This window comes from Pyrus communis, chromosome 15 (genome assembly GCF_041283825.1).
Source record: "Pyrus communis isolate YQ-2024b chromosome 15, ASM4128382v1, whole genome shotgun sequence".
NCBI lineage: Eukaryota > Viridiplantae > Streptophyta > Magnoliopsida > Rosales > Rosaceae > Pyrus > Pyrus communis.
Genome location: NC_142579.1, coordinates 38,322,501 through 38,339,784, shown reverse-complemented (window position 1 = coordinate 38,339,784; position 17,284 = coordinate 38,322,501). Strand labels below are relative to the sequence as shown.

At 39.2% G+C, this 17,284-nt stretch overlaps 5 protein-coding genes and 1 pseudogene across 6 annotated transcripts; 5 read left to right on the top strand and 1 right to left on the bottom strand.

Annotated features, from left to right (window-relative positions):
* Positions 1-1,131: 1,131 nt before the first annotated feature.
* Positions 1,132-2,830, bottom strand: LOC137715802 (thioredoxin-like 4, chloroplastic). Its single transcript, XM_068455154.2, has 3 exons — positions 2,273-2,830; positions 2,079-2,132; positions 1,132-1,488 (listed from the first exon to the last, which is right to left on the bottom strand). The coding sequence occupies exons 1-3, from the start codon at positions 2,828-2,830 to the stop codon at positions 1,357-1,359; spliced, it is 744 nt and encodes a 247-aa protein (XP_068311255.2). The 3' UTR covers positions 1,132-1,356.
* Positions 2,831-5,402: 2,572 nt separating this feature from the next.
* Positions 5,403-6,542, top strand: LOC137712553 (sterol carrier protein 2). Its single transcript, XM_068451637.2, has 3 exons — positions 5,403-5,661; positions 5,751-5,811; positions 6,169-6,542. Exons 1-3 carry the CDS (start codon positions 5,533-5,535, stop codon positions 6,351-6,353), a joined length of 375 nt encoding a protein of 124 aa, XP_068307738.1. The 5' UTR covers positions 5,403-5,532; the 3' UTR covers positions 6,354-6,542.
* A 758-nt stretch (positions 6,543-7,300) lies between these two features.
* On the top strand, positions 7,301-9,262 carry LOC137712544 (alpha-amylase-like; annotated as a pseudogene). Its single transcript, XR_015956916.1, has 4 exons — positions 7,301-7,368; positions 7,462-7,578; positions 7,734-8,477; positions 8,896-9,262. The product of XR_015956916.1 is annotated as an alpha-amylase-like (transcript).
* A 371-nt stretch (positions 9,263-9,633) lies between these two features.
* Positions 9,634-11,958, top strand: LOC137712538 (Tetratricopeptide repeat (TPR)-like superfamily protein). The gene has a single exon (XM_068451619.2). It carries the CDS (start codon positions 9,763-9,765, stop codon positions 11,929-11,931), a length of 2,169 nt encoding a protein of 722 aa, XP_068307720.1. The 5' UTR covers positions 9,634-9,762; the 3' UTR covers positions 11,932-11,958.
* LOC137715649 (protein CYPRO4) lies at positions 11,958-15,340 on the top strand. The gene is made up of 2 exons (XM_068454991.2): positions 11,958-14,066; positions 14,836-15,340. Exons 1-2 carry the CDS (start codon positions 12,426-12,428, stop codon positions 15,133-15,135), a joined length of 1,941 nt encoding a protein of 646 aa, XP_068311092.1. The 5' UTR covers positions 11,958-12,425; the 3' UTR covers positions 15,136-15,340.
* A 132-nt stretch (positions 15,341-15,472) lies between these two features.
* On the top strand, positions 15,473-17,198 carry LHCA5 (photosystem I light harvesting complex protein 5). Its single transcript, XM_068487006.2, has 6 exons — positions 15,473-15,707; positions 15,799-15,931; positions 16,122-16,234; positions 16,414-16,518; positions 16,696-16,784; positions 16,889-17,198. The coding sequence occupies exons 1-6, from the start codon at positions 15,505-15,507 to the stop codon at positions 17,026-17,028; spliced, it is 783 nt and encodes a 260-aa protein (XP_068343107.1). The 5' UTR covers positions 15,473-15,504; the 3' UTR covers positions 17,029-17,198.
* Positions 17,199-17,284: the final 86 nt, after the last annotated feature.

The window sequence follows — 17,284 nt, the reverse complement described above, 5'->3', positions numbered from 1 at the left end:
AGAAATGTTCGAGTTCCCTTGAAATCGCTCATTCTGTTGCTAACGACTCTATTTTACGGGAATGAAATGTCTCCTTTGGTGGTTAGTGTGCTTTTTCATTGCCTTCTCTTGGGATTGTTCTTTTCTTTTTTCTGGCTGTGTTGATGCACTTTGGTTCTTGGTTGCTGCAGTTTGCTGCTACTTATTTTGTAAAGTTGCTTCTCTTATCCAACAGAAAAAAAATAATAGTAATTAATAATGTTCTGATCATTCTAACCACAGCATACACCAAGGACGCAAAACTCATCCTCTTCTCATGTTGGTAACCACACATTTTTTGTTCCTTTCTACCTTTTCACCCTCTCCCTTTGGGTGAACTTTTATCACATCATTAATACAAAGCTTATTCAGTATTTGAATTGATCCAGCACTGTTCTTTTTTTCTTTAGATATCCGAGCGCTTCTCTTCACATCATCACCTTCTCTTCCTCTCTTCCACCATGGCCAGTATGATTGAAACAAAATCTGAAAGCAATGAAGATGATAGGGTGGACAATGACGTTTCACGCTTATTTGGTCTTCGTGGGTTTAGGGCGTAAGTGAAAATAGTCCTTTAGTGATAATTAAATTAATTATAAAAATTAAGAAATTGATGAAACTGCTCAAGAACAGATTGTTAGCATTGTTAGGGTTTGTTGTTGAAACATAGTTGTTAGCTATTTAACAGAGTCGTTAGTTGTTTAACAGTATGCTAAGTAATGAATTGCATAGTGAGTAGCCAATGTAATGAGTATATATATAGTTGTAATTACAGCTCATAATATGACTACTATCAATCTATTCACAAAATTATGTTTTCCATATCTTGCATCTTTGTACAACCTTTAGAAATAATTCAAACTCAAAGTGATGTCTGGGATACTGCTCCAATATAATTTGTTGAAGGGTTCAAGTCCTGCTCCAATATAATTTTTTGAAGGGTTCAAGTATTATGTCTATGAATATACAAGATTGACTTGAATCTTTCCAATGGACGGAGGTGGCGAGTTTGTAAACAATAAATTCAAACATTTCTTCCTAGAAAAAAGGTATAATACATTAAAAAAAAAAAAAAAATCATGTCCTCCCACCATGCAGAATGGACTTGCAAAATGCAAACATAGACATCCATTAGAAACTGTTATTAGCTTACAACAAACTGTCAAATTACCACCCAAATTTTGGTTTCATGCTTGTGATGGATCTGTTCCAAATGAAGTCAACATCTGTAGTTTGCAAATCAAGAAAATTGTGACATGATTGGAGCACTCAATATATCAGAACAAGTATATGTGGAGTGAATGCTTTTACATTATTTACAGATAAATGCCTTATTAATTAACTAGCTCGAGTATCTTGAGATGCTGGACTTGTGTATTTACTAATGGCTGCAGTGATCCTCTCTTTGTCTCTAGTTGGAAATGCTTCCAAGAGGATCCCGTCTTTATAGAAATGGAAGAGCGGCACCGTCTGCATCGTTTCATAAAAAAAATAAAGCTAAGAGGATAATAGATTGATAATAAGCCTTATATAAATTAAAATTTCGTGTATGCCGATCGTATAAGAGTGACAGTATCAATGGTTGTAAGAGTGACATTTGTCACCAGATTAAGGAGAGAGTTGTTAGATTGGTTAGTGAGTTGTTATGATGGTTAGTTTGAGATAAGTCAGTTAGATTTTTTGTTAAGGAGATTGTGTAGCAACTTTCGCATAAATATTGTAATGCTCATAGCAATTTATTCTCTCTCTACAATTCTTCATTCTCTCTCTAGTTTTTTTTCTTCTTCTCTGTTCTTTTGCAAATATATCAGTGAATCTATATATATTGATAGATCTGTTTAATTAGTGCCAATTCAGTTCAAATTTTTATTAAAAGTTTGTAAACATTTCTATTTTTGTATATTCCCTAGTAGTTAACTCGATGAGCATGTTGCAATTCAAGTGCCATGATTCAGCTTAACATAAATGCATATAATAAGTTTGTGAGCACTCAATCAAACTAACATATAAGACTAGTGTGCAATGTTTCCTTTGAAACCAATCAATCGAGAGAAAGTTACCTTAATTCTAAGTCGATCAGCAACCTCGGATTGTTCGTCGTACTCATCAATTACCTGCAGTAATTAGTAAAAATCCTTACCAGAATTATATATTGAGCTAATAAAGCAAATTAAGTTGAAATCACAATGGCGTTTGTACGGTGAAATGATCCTATAAGGAACGAGGAAGGTATTATCCTAACAATAAGGCTCACATTATGCTTCAAGAAGATAACAGCAGCTTCTCCATCACCAGCTCCCTTACACAGCTTCGAAAACCCTTGCTCTATGTACTTGCAGCTCCCACACGAAGTCCGATAAAAATCTACGACAACCAAAGCACCAGTTTCTTTGGCCGTTTCGAGAATTTTGCTGAACTCCGCGTCGGTACTAAACTCTCTAACACATTCAACGGGACACACATCATCGTCGTCTTCCTCGGTCAATTCTCCTAGGTTTCCAGACGCCACTCGGACCTCTACGTGACCGAATGCGTGGCGGTATCCCGAAACTTCCAATCCTTTGATGATGTTTGATGGAAAATTTGCTTTCACGAGACAAAATTTAACTTGGAAGGGACTTGTTGAACCATGTTTAGTGTTTGGATTTGTGACGAAGTTGAAAGAGGCTGTGGCCTTGCTGCCGTATAGAATGGTCTGCCTTTGCATTAGAACAAACGCCAAAATTGAAGAGTGGGGTTTTTGGGGAGATAAGTTCTTGGCGGTTGATATGCTCCCAATTGCCATATCTGAACTCTGAATTGTTCTACCCATTCAGAAGGTGCCACGACATCACCAACCATATCGGATTGGCCTTCCTAACGACAACTTTTTGGGCCGGTTATGTTTTTCATGAATTGGCTTTTGAGTAAAAGTAAAAAAATAGTCTGATTTGTTTAAAAAATTTATTTCTAACCAATATCTAGATTGTAATTCTATAGAGTTTATCAGACTATTATTTAGGTAAAGGGTATCAGGGTGGTGAAATGTAACCCCTTTAAGCCTTTTTTTGGGACTCAGGTCATCTCCAACCGAAGGGGTTACGTTTAACCCTCCGTCTAGATTATAGCCCTACAAGAAATTATTTTTTAGTAAACAGTGCTAGACCATATCTATATACAATTTTTAACCGAAGGGGGCTATTTTTTAGCCCCTCAATAATTTATTAATTTAAGTTTGTTCTTTAATTTTATCGGTTAATTAAATTAAACTATCATATTAAAATAAGATTTCCAGACATCTTTTCAGGATCACTTATCCCTAAATGTTGTTTTAAGTTGTATGTTATTAAATATTTAATTTTAAGTTGTATGTTATTAAATATTTAATTTTACTTGCATGTTAACAACTTAGACAGAAAAATGAGATAAGATAGTATGGAAATGTGAAAATGATGTGAAAAAATGGTGTAGAAATAGTTTAGGTATTTATAAGAAAAAATTAGAATTTTTTAATATTCCTTTTTAAATTCTGTCTTAAAAAAAAAAAGAAAAAATGAAGTGGTTACATAACGCCAGCTAGCAGCACAACTAGGCCCAACTTTTAGGGCTGACTGTGACATCCCACATCGCCCAGGGGAGTGATCCTTAAATGTATATTCTCATCCCTACCTAGCACGAGGCCTTTTGGGAGCTCACTGGCTTCGGATTCCGTAAGAACTCCGAAGTTTAGCGAGAAAGGGGCTAGAGCAATCCCATGATGGGTGACCCACTGAGAAGTTACTCGTGAGTTCCCAAAAACAAAACCGTGAGGGAATGGTAAGCCCAAAGTGGACAATATCGTGCTACGGTAGTGGAGTGGGCCCGGGAAGTGGTTCCGTCCCGGGCGGGGATGTGACACTGACTATGTTTGCCCATCCATATGGCCATTTGGCTATAGTTTGGTTAGGCGGGTCCCAAATTTTTTTTAGCCCAACCCTTCATTAGACCTACTCCAACCTTTGAGTAAAACTCAAATTTTATGTTCAAAACTTATCCTAACTTGCTCCAACCTTGGAGCAAATATGAGTTAAAACTCAAAACTCATTTATAGGCCAAATTTAGTCCAGGATTCCCCTTGGTTTAGTGGGGTTTGTCCATCATATATGTATATTTTTGTCATATTTATAATTATAAATTCATTGAATCCAACAGTAAAAAAAAAAAAAAATCTAACGGTACAAATTTAAATCCAATGGTTAAAGTAATAAATTTTTTTTTCTTGTATGTGTTTTATATTCTTTCATAGCGTTTCACGAGTTTCATGGTGTCGCTTAGTAATTTTTCAATATTTATCGGAATCTAAATATTTTTATGTGAAAATATTTATAAAATTAAATTAGGATAGTCTACATAATTTTTTTTCTTTTAAAAAAGTTACTTTAAGAAAAAATTAGCCTAAATTCATTATTTAATGATCTGGGGCTAAAATTTTAACCCATAAGGATTGGATCAAAAAAGCTATTTATGAGTTAAAACCTAAATTTTATAGGCTAAAAATTTTAGATTTTAACCTAAGGGTTAGAGATAGTCTTTGTGTCACAACAGGCTATGTTTTGGCCTATAACCCTTTAGCCGACTCAGTTGGAGATGACGTTAGCTCCTCAATTGCAATAATTAATTCACATGTTACGGGCCTCACGGCTAGATTTAAAAACATTAAACGGTAGTTTAATTAAATTAACTAATTTATAATATAAACCTAAAACCAATAATTTTTTTATAGAATTATATGTAATCCATTCGATTAGACCAACTCCAATGGTGGGTTAAAAGTCAAATTACCTCCAAAAATTTCCCCCCAAACCCAATCCAACCCAAGGGGAAAATTTGGACTAAATGTTAAATGCTAAACCAAGGCCAAATCCCCCCCCCCCCCAAAATTTAGCCCAGAAATCAGAGTGGACTCCACCCAATATTTATTGAAATTTAAATTTTTTTAGATTAAAATGTTCATAAAATTAATTTATGATAGTCTACATATTTATTTAAAAAAAAAATTTAATTTAACAAAAAAAATAACCTAAGTTCATTCTTTAATAATTCTGGACTAAAATTTTAGGCTAGAACGGTTGGAGCAGAAAAGCTGTTTTTAGGTTAAAAGCTAAATTTTTCAGGTTAAAATATTTAATTTTTAACCCAACAATTGGAGATGGTCTTAAAGATAACATAATACTGTTTATTTACAACTAATTTTTTTGTAGAGCTATTAATCTAAAACAGAGTTATTGATTTCGAAGTAAGGTCCCAGAAAAATTCAAATTTATGATGCCAGACCAACCGAACGATAAAAACTACCAGAAAATAAAGTTATGGGAATGCGTGCCTTGTCCGTCATCTGATCTCTTCAGGCGCGGTTAGTTCGCGCGTGATCTTATACGACAATTAAATTCTCCAACCAAATTAACTAGTCTCTTAGAAATCGAACGATAAAAACGACGTAGTTGCGAGGCCCTTTACATCTCGATACTTGCAGAGTTGAAGAGAGAGAGAGAAGCAATGGCGAGCGGTGCGGAGCTGAAGTCGGAGAGCTTGTTCGAGCTGATGAAAGAGCACCTGAAAACCGACGCCGGCAAAGAAATTACTAAGAAAATCGGACTCGTCTATCAGATCAACATCGCACCCAAGGTAGGCTCCACCACTCGCCGACCTTCCTCAAATTCTCTAAATCTGATAAATTCCCAATTTTCCCTTGACTTTCTGAGTTGAAATCGCAGAAAATTGGATTCAATGAGGTGATTTTTACAGTTGATCTTAAGAAAGGCGAGGTCAAGAAAGGTTAGGGTTTCTGATTTTGGTTTGCTCTTAATCCTAATTAATTAATCAATTTAGGGCCTGTTGAGATTGTTTGTGGTTAAAAGCGTTTTGTGATGGTCGAAAGTGTATTTTTTTTCACGTTTGGCAGAAAAATTTAAAAGCGATTTGGCATATATGTAAGTACTGTCCGAAGAAGCACCTAGAAGAAAATGCTTTTGATTGCCTTTGGCTGAAAAAATAAAGAAATCTATTTGGCTCATATGTAAGTGCTTTTTGAAGAAGCCCTTCTGGGAAGAAGCACCTAGAAAAGGCCCTTAATAATTATGTTTAATGTATGAAAGGTGAGAGCTTTTCCTGAAATCTGAGCTGAAATTACAGGGGCATATGAAGGAGGGAAGCCAGATGCAACTTTTTCGTTCAAGGATGATGATTTCATTAAGGTGGCGCTAGGGAAGATGAACCCACAAATCGCTTTCATGAGGGGGGCAATGAAGATCAAGGGCAGCCTGAGTGCGGCCACGAAATTCACACCTGACATTTTCCCCAAGCCTGCCAAGATGTGAGATTTCGGATTTTAGGCCTAATTATATTTTGATTGCTTCAAATGAATTTCTCAAATACTAGGAAACTTTGAACCGATGGGAATTTTAGCTTTCCACTAAAGAGAAACTAGAAGTCAATTAGATGAAAGCTTGTGCTCTTTGATATGTGAATCATTTCGTACTTAATGCAATAAGCTGCCGATTCGAATATGACTGAGGGTTTTTTTTCTTATAATATTTGTTATTTTTCTTGTGTTTTCCTGCAAATTTGCTATCTGTAGTCTTTGGATATTTGGGAGTTGGGTGGCTTCAGGGGTTTGATTTGGCTGCAAAACAGGGAAAATCAGCCAACTCAATGATAAACTGAAAGGGAAATGAACTCCGTGCACCCCTTTCACCTTGTATATATCCATGTTTTTTCTGTCATTTGGTGTTCCTTTTATGTATCCAATATAACGGGCAGAAATAAACTGGGGTGTGCCGAAATTGCCTCACAACTGAAACTCTGATAATGAAAAAGAAAGAGAGTAGCAGTTTTCCACCAAAAACAATAAGTGAAACAATTCATTGTTATGATGTTGGCTGGGGCAGAACCCAATGAGGCTAAATCTTGGGTGTAATCGGTCCTTGATCCCCTTCACTCTATCTCTCACATAGACCAGCATGCGTTTGTCCAAGAAGAAAAAAAGGTCTTAGTTAAAGGATGTTGAAAGTATATGATTGTGAATTGATTTCATGAATGTTGCCTAACCTTTTGAAAAACTGATCGCATTTGGACGAGTCAGCCCTTTTCTAGCTGAACACACACCGCATGATACTTTGGATTTGCTTCAGTATATCTTGTTGTTCAAACTGGCTGACTCTCTGGAGTTTCAATCTCCACTTGTCTTGGCTGTTTAATTATAAAATGCGTGACTTTTGGTAAAGTCAACTCCACGAGATAACTAAAGGCACCATGAACTTCCTCATTTCCTTCTGCTTTTGCCTGTGCATTTCTCTCTTGCCCTCCTTTGGAACCCCCGCTGTGTTGTATTAGGTAACTACGCTATATGCACTTCTCTTTTACAGATTACGTTTAGCCTGTTATGAATGCGCATTTTGAATTTTGATGTCTTTGAATATGATACAGGGGTTCAAGTAAAAAAGGAGGGTGGTACAACTCACTCAAGACCTCCATTCTTGAACTTGCTGACTCTGGCATCACCCCATGTCTGGCTTCCTCCGCCTCACGCTAATGGAACCGAGGGTATTTACTGGCTACTAGCCTATCACTATCTCTGTATAATTGCATTTTTTGTTTAATAATCCCAAGTAATCAATAATGTTCTCTCGCTAGACTGTGAATCTGGATTGCACATTCTGGCAAGATAATAATTCGTTACCATTATTCAAACATTTCAGGATGCTCTCCGGAAGGCTATACGATCTTGATGCATCGAGAATTGAAGTTCCTATTTACTGCCAGGCATGAGAAGGGAATCAAAGCCATAGACGTTGTGATAAACCACAGAGCAGCTGTCAAACAAGATGAGAACGGACTATGGAGCATATTTGAAGGTGGAAAGCCGGATGGACGTCTTGACTTCGATGCCTCCTTGATTTGCAGGGATGACAATGACCACCCTTTTGGCACTGGCAACCCAGACACAGGAGACAACTTCCCGTTCACAGCTGACATGGACCACAGAAACCCTAGGCTTCAAAGCGAGTTGTCTGATTGGATGATCTGGTTGAAAACCGAAATAGGGTTTGATGGATGGAGGTTTGGCTCTAGCTTAACCAAGCTCTACATGGACAGAACTTTGCCGGAATTCGCAGTTGCCGAGTACTGGCGTTGGATTCAGAACCAAGATGCACATAGGAAATTAGGAATGAAATAGTTAGTTGGATTCAGGCATTGGGGGTGTTGTCACGACGTTTGATATGACAACCAAGTATATTATGGATGTTTCTGTGGAGGGTGAGCCACGGAGGCTAAAGGATTCAAATGGGAAACCACCAGGGTTGATCGGCATCAAGCCAGAAGGTGCTGTGACATTTATCGACAATCATGAAACTTGGTCTCAAAACTGTTGCCTTTCCCATCTGATAAAAGTCCGGCTTGGATATGCTTACATTCTCACCCATCCTGGCACCCCAAGCATAGTAAGTACTAAACATCGATTTACTGGAAAATGTTCTTTTGTCATACTATCTAACCACACAATTAGTTTATGTTGCAGAATAGAATTCGGATCACCATTTATATTGACTTTTTCATAAATTTGTGATTCAGATTCACAATATGACAACATAATTATTCGTCTAGTAACGTAAAACATGCGTCGTCTTATTGAATTGGGAAATCTTCTTTTGTCATGCTGTCTAATAGCTAGCGCAAGTGGTTTATAATTATATTACCAAATAGTCAACTTGGATCAATATTAATCTTATTTTTTCTTGATTATGTGAGACAGATTCACAGTTTAATAACATTAATTATTTGCATAGTAATATAAATCTGGCAAGAGAACATTCATGTACATATTTCAACTTCTAAATTACCTTGTTTTCGGTGTGGCAGTTCTATGATCACTTCTTTGAGTGGGGGTGGCCGAAGGACCCTATACGCAATTTGACAGCAATAAGGGCAAGGAATGGGATCAATTCCAAGAGCAGTGTGACTATCTTAGCTGCCGAGGGTGACCTATATATGGCCAACATCGACGACAAGATAGTAATGAAGATTTGGCCAAGGTTGGACCTCGGAGACCTTGATCCCACAAACTCAAACTTCCATGTTGCCAGAAGTGGGGATGACTTTGCTGTGTGGGAGAGAAACGAACTCGAAAAAGCTTGTTAAAATGATGTGTAATGTAATAGAATTATTAAGGCCTATATAAACGTTCTTAGCCAATTGAGTTATAAACCCCAGCTCGTAGTTCAAACAATTATGTTGATAGATCGTCGGTTCTAGTTAGCTCGTCTAGAGATGGAACATTTGAACTTAAGACATTTAAACTAATTTATTCCTTCTAAACGACATTCTAATTAGTTATATTCATACTACTAGAATGGAGATTCGAATTCGGGTGAAGGAGAGCAGAGAGTTTTCAAACTATGGTATTAGTTTTTTACTAATGAACTAGATTCACTTGAAATGTTAAGCTTGTCTTTTTATCCTGATAACAAAATTGTCTCTGTTTTGGTAGCGCGATACTGTTAGTGGATTAAATATTTAGTTGTTAGGAGAGAGAAAAATCGGTGAAAATCAAATCGCACTAAGGTACATATACATGATTGTATTCACGATTGCGGTAAAACACCATCTGCTTGTCTTTTTATTACTCAATTATAAAGCAGCTGCACACTGTGGCTCTGCCCTCCTCCACCACAAAAACCCAAAAAACAGAAGCTGCACACTCTAAAAACTTTCGCGCCAAACTTGAGTATGAACTTGGCCTTTTCTTTCGGCCTCTCTGCGAAGCCCAACCTTCCCTATTTCCACTCTCTCCTAAAATCTCACAGCGAAAGCAAAAATCCTAAACAGGCACTGCTTCTTTTTCGCCAGTTGTTTGAGTACAATTTGAAGCCCAATGATCTCACTTTCTCTCTGCTCCTTAAATCCTGCACTTCTTCCTCCTCCTCGGGTTTTAATTCAGTGAGCTCAAAACTAGAAGCAAATCAGATTCATACCCACTTGCTGAAATCAGGTGTCAATCGATATGTATATGTGAGTACTGCTCTTCTTGATTTGTATATGAAATTGGGTTGTGTAAGGGCTGCCCAGAAGGTGTTTGATGATATGCCTGACAGAGATGTTGTCTCATGGAATGCGTTGATTTCTGGGTTTTCTCGAAATGGGTATGCTTTTGAAGCGTTGAATTGCTTTGTCCGAATGTGTAGAGAGGGGCTTTGTCCTTGTCGGACGACTTTGGTTAGTTTGGTTCCGTCGTGTGGTAGGCAAGAGTTAGTTTTTCTTGGGAAATGTGTTCATGGGTTTGGAATTAAGGCGGGCCTGGATTCGGATTCTAACGTGAAGAATGTGCTTACCTCGATGTATGCTAAATCTGCAGATTTGGAGGCGGCGGAGCTCTTGTTTGAAGAGATAGTTGACAAGAGTGTAGTTTCTTGGAATACTATGATTGGCGCTTATGGACAAAATGGTTTCTTTCATGAGGCAATGCTTGTCTTTAAACAAATGCAGGAGGAAAATGTTCCGGCCAATCTGGTGACCATGGTAAGCCTCCTGTCAGCAAATGCAAATCCTGAGTCTACCCATTGTCATGCCCTTAAAACTGGTCATGCAAATGATGCTTCTGTGATTACTTCGCTAATTTGTGAATATGCAACACGAGGGAACACAGAATCCGGAAAACTGCTTTACAGGTCATTGCCTCAGAAGAACTTGGTTTCCCTGACTGCAATTATTTCAAGCTATGCTGAGAAAGATAACATAGCTCAGGTACTGGAATGCTTTGCACACTTGCAGCGGTTAGACATGAAACTGGACGCAGTTTCTATGGTTTGCATCCTTCATGGGATAAAAGTCCCTGTTGATATTGGCCTTGGACTTGCTTTCCATGGTTATGGAATAAAGATTGGGCTGACGGCTGATTCTTTGGTTGCAAATTGTTTGATAAGCATGTACTCGAGGTTTGACAAGATAGAAGCCGCTTTTTCTTTATTCCTTGATATGCAAGCAAAATCGTTGCTTACTTGGAATTCTTTGATATCGGGATGTGTACAAGTGGGAAGGTCAAGTGATGCCCTGGACTTGTTTCTCCAAATGAAAATGTCCGGATATAGTCCAGATAGCATCACTGTTTCTAGCTTACTATCTGGGTGTGGCCAAATTGGGTACTTGCGATTTGGGGAGAAACTTCATAACTATGTCCTCCGAAACAATCTTGAAGTGGAAGATTTTGTTGGAACCGCTCTTATAGACATGTACACCAAGTGTGGAAGAATAGAACTTGCTGAAAGGGTGTTTAAGAGCATCCAAGAACCATGTTTGGCATCATGGAACTCAATCCTCTTGGGTTATAGCCACTACGGGTCAGAACATAGAGCTCTTGCTTGCTTCTTGAAAATGCAAGAGCAGGGGATAATGCCCGATAATATCACTTTTTTGGGAGTTTTCGTTGCTTGTGCTCATGGAGGTTTTGTTGAGGAGGGAAGAAAATATTTCCAAATAATGAGGGAAGAGTTCAATATAGTGCCACGCTTGCAACACTGCGCTTGCATGGTTGGTCTCTTTGGCCGCGCGGGCTTCTTCCAGGAGGCATTGGTTTTCATCAGAGATATGGAGATGGAGCCCGACTTCGCAGTGTGGGGAGCCTTGCTGAATGCTTGTTGCATCCACCAAGAGGTGAAGCTTGGGGAGTACATAGCCAAAAAGTTGTTTCTCTTGGACAGTAAAAGTGGCGGGTTCTTCGTGCTGATCTCAAATCTTTATGCGGTTAAAGGGATGTGGGACGATGTAGCTAGGGTGAGGGAGATGATGAGAGAGACCGGAGGGGACGGTTGTTCAGGAGTGAGTGTTATTGAGACGAATGTAAGTTTGTGCTTGAATAAACCTAGTTTGAATACACATTTTGGGCAGATTCTGTTTATATAATCATCTCTAGACCTGATTTTGGTATCACCATTACATCTCTCGAATGTTTTGCATAAATTTTGAAAAACATGATTCGTAAAAAATGACATGAGAATAAGTTTATGACGGATTATGTAGCACTACAATGTTTTAGCCAGAAAATTTTGATGTGCGTTTTGAAACGAATCAAGTTATCTATTATTATACCAATACATCACGTCATTTGTGTATCAAATAAACGTTATGATGGTTACTGTAGTTCTTTCCATAACTAAACAATTTTTGTAAAATGCCACGAGAATAAGTCATGACTTAACCCGGCTCCCACCAACCCGACCCGACCCCGGCCCAATCATACTTTTAGAAACCCTAACGGAAAAGTAAGACGATGCCAAAAAACCGCAAAAGCGCTCCCAAATTTGAAATTTGAACTTTTCATCCCAACACACCATCTCACTCTCAGACTCCCAAAGCTCTCATCTTTCACATACCATTTCCCAAATCTTCGTACAAAAATGGGCGGAGCTCACAGCCGCGAACACCTCGAGCTTTCCGACTCCGACGAGGAAGAGAGCGAAGAGCAGGAGAGCTACGAGGACGTGGAGGAAACTGAAGCCGACCAGCGCCAGAGATCCGCCGAGCGGGGAACCAAAACGCCGTCGTCGGCTGCATTAGACGACGTGGACGCCAAGCTCAAGGCTTTGAGTCTCAAGTACGGGTCTTCTTCCAGGAACACGAATCTGAAGAATCCGGTGAAGCTGTACCTCCACATTGGAGGGAACACCCCAAAAGCGAAATGGGTAACTTCCGAAAAACTCACTTCTTTCAATTTTATTAAGACATCTCGAATGGAGGTTGATAATGATGAGGAGGAAGAGGAAGAAGAGGAATTTGATGAGGAGGGTTTGTGGGTTTTGAGGGTGGGGGCCAAAGTTAAGGCTAAGGTATCGGCCGAGATGCAATTGCTCACTTTTGCCGATCAGCGGCGTGTCGATTTCTTTGCCAGAGGCGTGTGGGCAATGAAGTTTTTCAGTGATGAGGAGTATAGTGCTTTTGTGATTAAGTACAATGACTGTTTGTTTGAGAACACTTATGGGTATGAGGCCACTGAGGAGAACAGGGTGAAGGTTTATGGGAAAGATTTTGTTGGGTGGGCGAAGCCCGAAATGGCGGATGATTCGGTCTGGGAAGATGCGGAGGATAATTTTTTGAAGAGCCCTGGCTCAGCAACACCAGTGAGGGGAAATCAGAATTTGAGAGAGGAGTTTGAGGAGGCCCACAATGGCGGTATACAGAGCTTGGCATTAGGTGCATTGGACAATAGTTTCTTGGTGGGGAACTCTGGCATTCAGGTTGTTAAGAATTTTGCTCATGGAATACATGGTAAAGGTGTTTATGTGAATTTTGATGATGGGAGCTATGGAGGCGGTTCAAATTTGGCACGGTCTACACCTAGGAAGGCTCTGCTGATGAAGGCCGAGACTAACATGCTCCTTATGAGTCCGATGAATGAAGGGAAGCCTCATACAACCGGGCTCCATCAGCTTGATATCGAAACCGGGAAGGTTGTTACTGAGTGGAAGTTTGAGAAAGATGGAGCTGACATTACAATGAGGGATATCACAAATGATAGTAAGGGAGCACAGTTGGACCCCTCAGGATCGACATTCTTGGGTTTGGATGACAACAGGCTTTGCCGGTGGGATATGCGTGATAGGAAGGGAATGGTTCAGGACCTTGCAGCTTCTAGTGGTCCTGTTCTCAATTGGAACCAAGGGCATCAGTTCTCAAGAGGGACTAACTTTCAGTGCTTTGCTAGCACTGGTGATGGCTCAATTGCTGTTGGGTCGCTTGATGGGAAGATCAGGTTGTACTCGATCAATTCGATGAGGCAGGCGAAAACTGCTTTTCCAGGCCTTGGTTCACCTATTACTCATGTTGATGTTACTTTTGATGGGAAGTGGATTTTGGGCACAACGGACACCTATTTGATCCTCATCTGCACAATCTTTACTGATAAGGATGGCAAGACAAAGACTGGTTTTAGCGGGCGTATGGGAAATAGAATTTCAGCTCCAAGACTGCTGAAGCTGACTCCCCTGGATTCACATTTGGCGGGCACAAATAACAAGTTTCGTAATGCTCAGTTTTCGTGGGTAAGTATATGTATTTTCAGCCTGTTGGTTAGAAATATTTTTCTGTTATTTGGTGGGGCTATGCAACATTATGTTGCTTCTTCCTTTTGTTTGTGGTGATGAAAATATTAGTTTCCATCTGCTGTAATGTGCATGATTTAGTGGCCTCTCTTAAACCTGGTTTGCTAAGTCATGAATAGAACCTGAAATGTGAATCTACCATCCTACAGTATCAAAAATGGTTGGACTGTTTTCTATTATTTAGAATTCCCCCCTTTTGGCATTCCTTTTCCTAAATTATATGCACACGCACGTCCACTTCAGACCTGAAAGTTGGAATAATTTTCGGTTCAGTGTATGTTTTAGTGTTGAATTGCTGAAAGATGGAGAATAGATTGGTTTTACATCGAAGGTTCTAATGGTGGGGTTGTCATGTATAAAACTAATTTGTCTGGCTTTTCCCCTCTCTCTTCCAAGTAACTTCTAGATTTTGAATGCGGTTTTTGTTGATTTAACTAAATATCCATTAGGAGGTTTATATAACTTCTAAAAATTCCCAATTTCTTTTCGCTTTTAATGACTACTATTAGAACTCTGGTCTTACATATGAACTTTAGTTTGGAGTATTTCAGTACATTGATGGTAGTACCGATTTTGGTTGGTTGGAGCATTGTCTATGAATGGAAAATGTCTAGGCAATTAACATTCTGAACTCAGTTTATTTTTCTTGTAGCCATATGACTTTGTTTGGTAGAAGATTATGATAATCTTGTTTTACATTATTGTTCAGGTCACGGAGAACGGGAAGCAGGAGCGACATCTGGTTGCAACTGTGGGCAAATTTAGTGTGGTTTGGAACTTTCAACAGGTGAAAGATGGCTCACACGAGTGCTACCGCAACCAGCAGGGCTTGAAGAGCTGCTACTGCTACAAGATAGTCCCCAAGGATGACTCCATTGTCGACAGTTGCTTCATGCATGACAAGTTTGCAGTTACTGACTCACCTGAGGCCCCACTTGTGATTGCAACCCCTCTGAAAGTCAGCTCCTTCAGCATATCCAGTACCAATAGACAATTGTCTCTGCAGTGAACGTTCTAATTTTCTATTAAGAACTTACACTTGTATTTGTTTTTTTTTTCCCGTCAAGTATTTGTAGGGTATACTCTTTAAGCTAGGTCGTGCCGGTAATGAACTATGTTGAATTGTACTCATGTTCTGAAGGAATTTCAATGGTAATCTAATGATTTCCAGCAATAATAGTGCTTGAATTCTTGTTGAAGCATGGTTTGGTAAATTTTCTTTTCCATCTTCCAGCAATATTTGAACATTTTCCCACTTCTTTTTAGTGACCTGGATATTTTAACGTTATGTCCAAGTGGTCCTTATTTCTCATATATATATGTATAATCCATGCACACATAAAATTTGTGGACCTCTTGATAGAAAGATAGGAGAGAAATGGCTGCTGCAGTGGAGAGAGGTTTCGTTGTGCAGCCATGTCCTTTATCCTTTGTTTCTAATAAGAACACATCAAGGCCCTCATTTGCTATCGGGCATGGCAAACCAGCAAGGGCTCGAGGTTTTGCCCGCCATGTGGCTCAAGCCCAAGTGCGCCCTACATGGCTCCCAGGGCTTGACCCACCAGCCTACCTCGACGGAAGGTAAGTGCCTCAAGAAGCTGGTTCAATTTGATTTCATTTCTCTTGCTTTTTTCCCCTATTTAGGTTCACACTCCTTGTCCCTCTTCAACAGCTTGGCTGGGGATTTTGGGTTTGACCCGCTTGGACTCGGGGAGGACCCGGAAAGCTTGAGGTGGTATGTGCAGGCAGAGCTGGTTCATGCTCGCTTTGCAATGCTTGGAGTTGCAGGAATTCTACTTACAGATGTAAGACCAAAATGGCATTCTGTTTCTCGCTGTGGACTCATTTGGAAATTCCAAAATAAATTTCAATTATTTGATTTTAATACCTACCACATATTGTAGATAAGAAGTTTGAGGGCAGTGTAGCATTGTAATTTTACTTAACGACTGTGGATAAATGTAAAAAAATGAAACTAGTGATTTTTTTTTGCAGTTACTGAGGGTAACAGGGCTTCTTAGTGTACCAGTTTGGTACAATGCAGGTGCAGTTAAATTTGGCTTTGCTAATACAGAAACTCTGCTCATTGTCCAATGTATCTTGATGGGGTAAGTTCTGTTTTAATCTGCATTGGCTAGAGTGGATTTGGTTCCCTTATGCACCCGAGTTTGAATCGTTCTCTCCGCAGTTTGAACTTATTTAAAGTAAACTGTCGCTTGATCCGAAAGATATTTCTGTTTTGATTGTGATTCTGTGTTAATGTTCTCCTTTCCTGCTGTGCTTGTAGATTTGTTGAAACTAAAAGATACATGGATTTCAAAACTCCTGGATCTCAAGCCAAAGATGGATCATTCTTTGGATTGGAATCTGCACTTGAAGGTTTAGAACCTGGGTAATCTTATTTGATTCACAATCCCATCCTTACTCTATCAAGTGTTGTTGCTAATTCACTCACGTTACAACACGAGTATTCAATTTCAACACTACACGCAAGCTCAACGACATATGAACATTGATGTCTACCTATATTATGATATGAAGTTGATTAATAACACCGCGTGTATGTCAGATATCCCGGAGGTCCGTTGCTGAACCCTCTTGGTCTGGCAAAAGATATCAAGAATGCTCATGAGTGGAAGCTTAAAGAGATTAAGAACGGTATAAAATGCGTTGTTTCGTTGATTTTTCCAAATCAATATCTTCCATTTCAGTCTTATTTTCTAGTTGGATTGTTGCTTCAAATTGGTTGTGTGTTGTTGCAGGACGGCTTGCAATGGTGGCGATGCTGGGTTTCTTTGTGCAAGCATCTGTGACTCATGTGGGACCCATTGATAATCTTCTGGAGCACCTCTCCAACCCATGGCACAGAACCATAGTTCAGACCCTTGCAAACTCTTCTTAAATGTAAATCCAAGTCTATGGTCTTTGTATGTGCCAATGTAACAATGTTCAATGGTTGCAGTACCATCGTCTATCTTTGGACTTATGTTGGTTGTTTATGTCATTAAATAATGACACGATGAGGATTAAAGAGATAGATTCGTAAATATATGCAACTAGTTACACTTAGCATATTCTTCGGAAGAAGCTCAATTCCAAACTTTTATTTGCATCTTGGTGGTTAGGTTCACAAACTTCACATATCATTGTCGGTCATG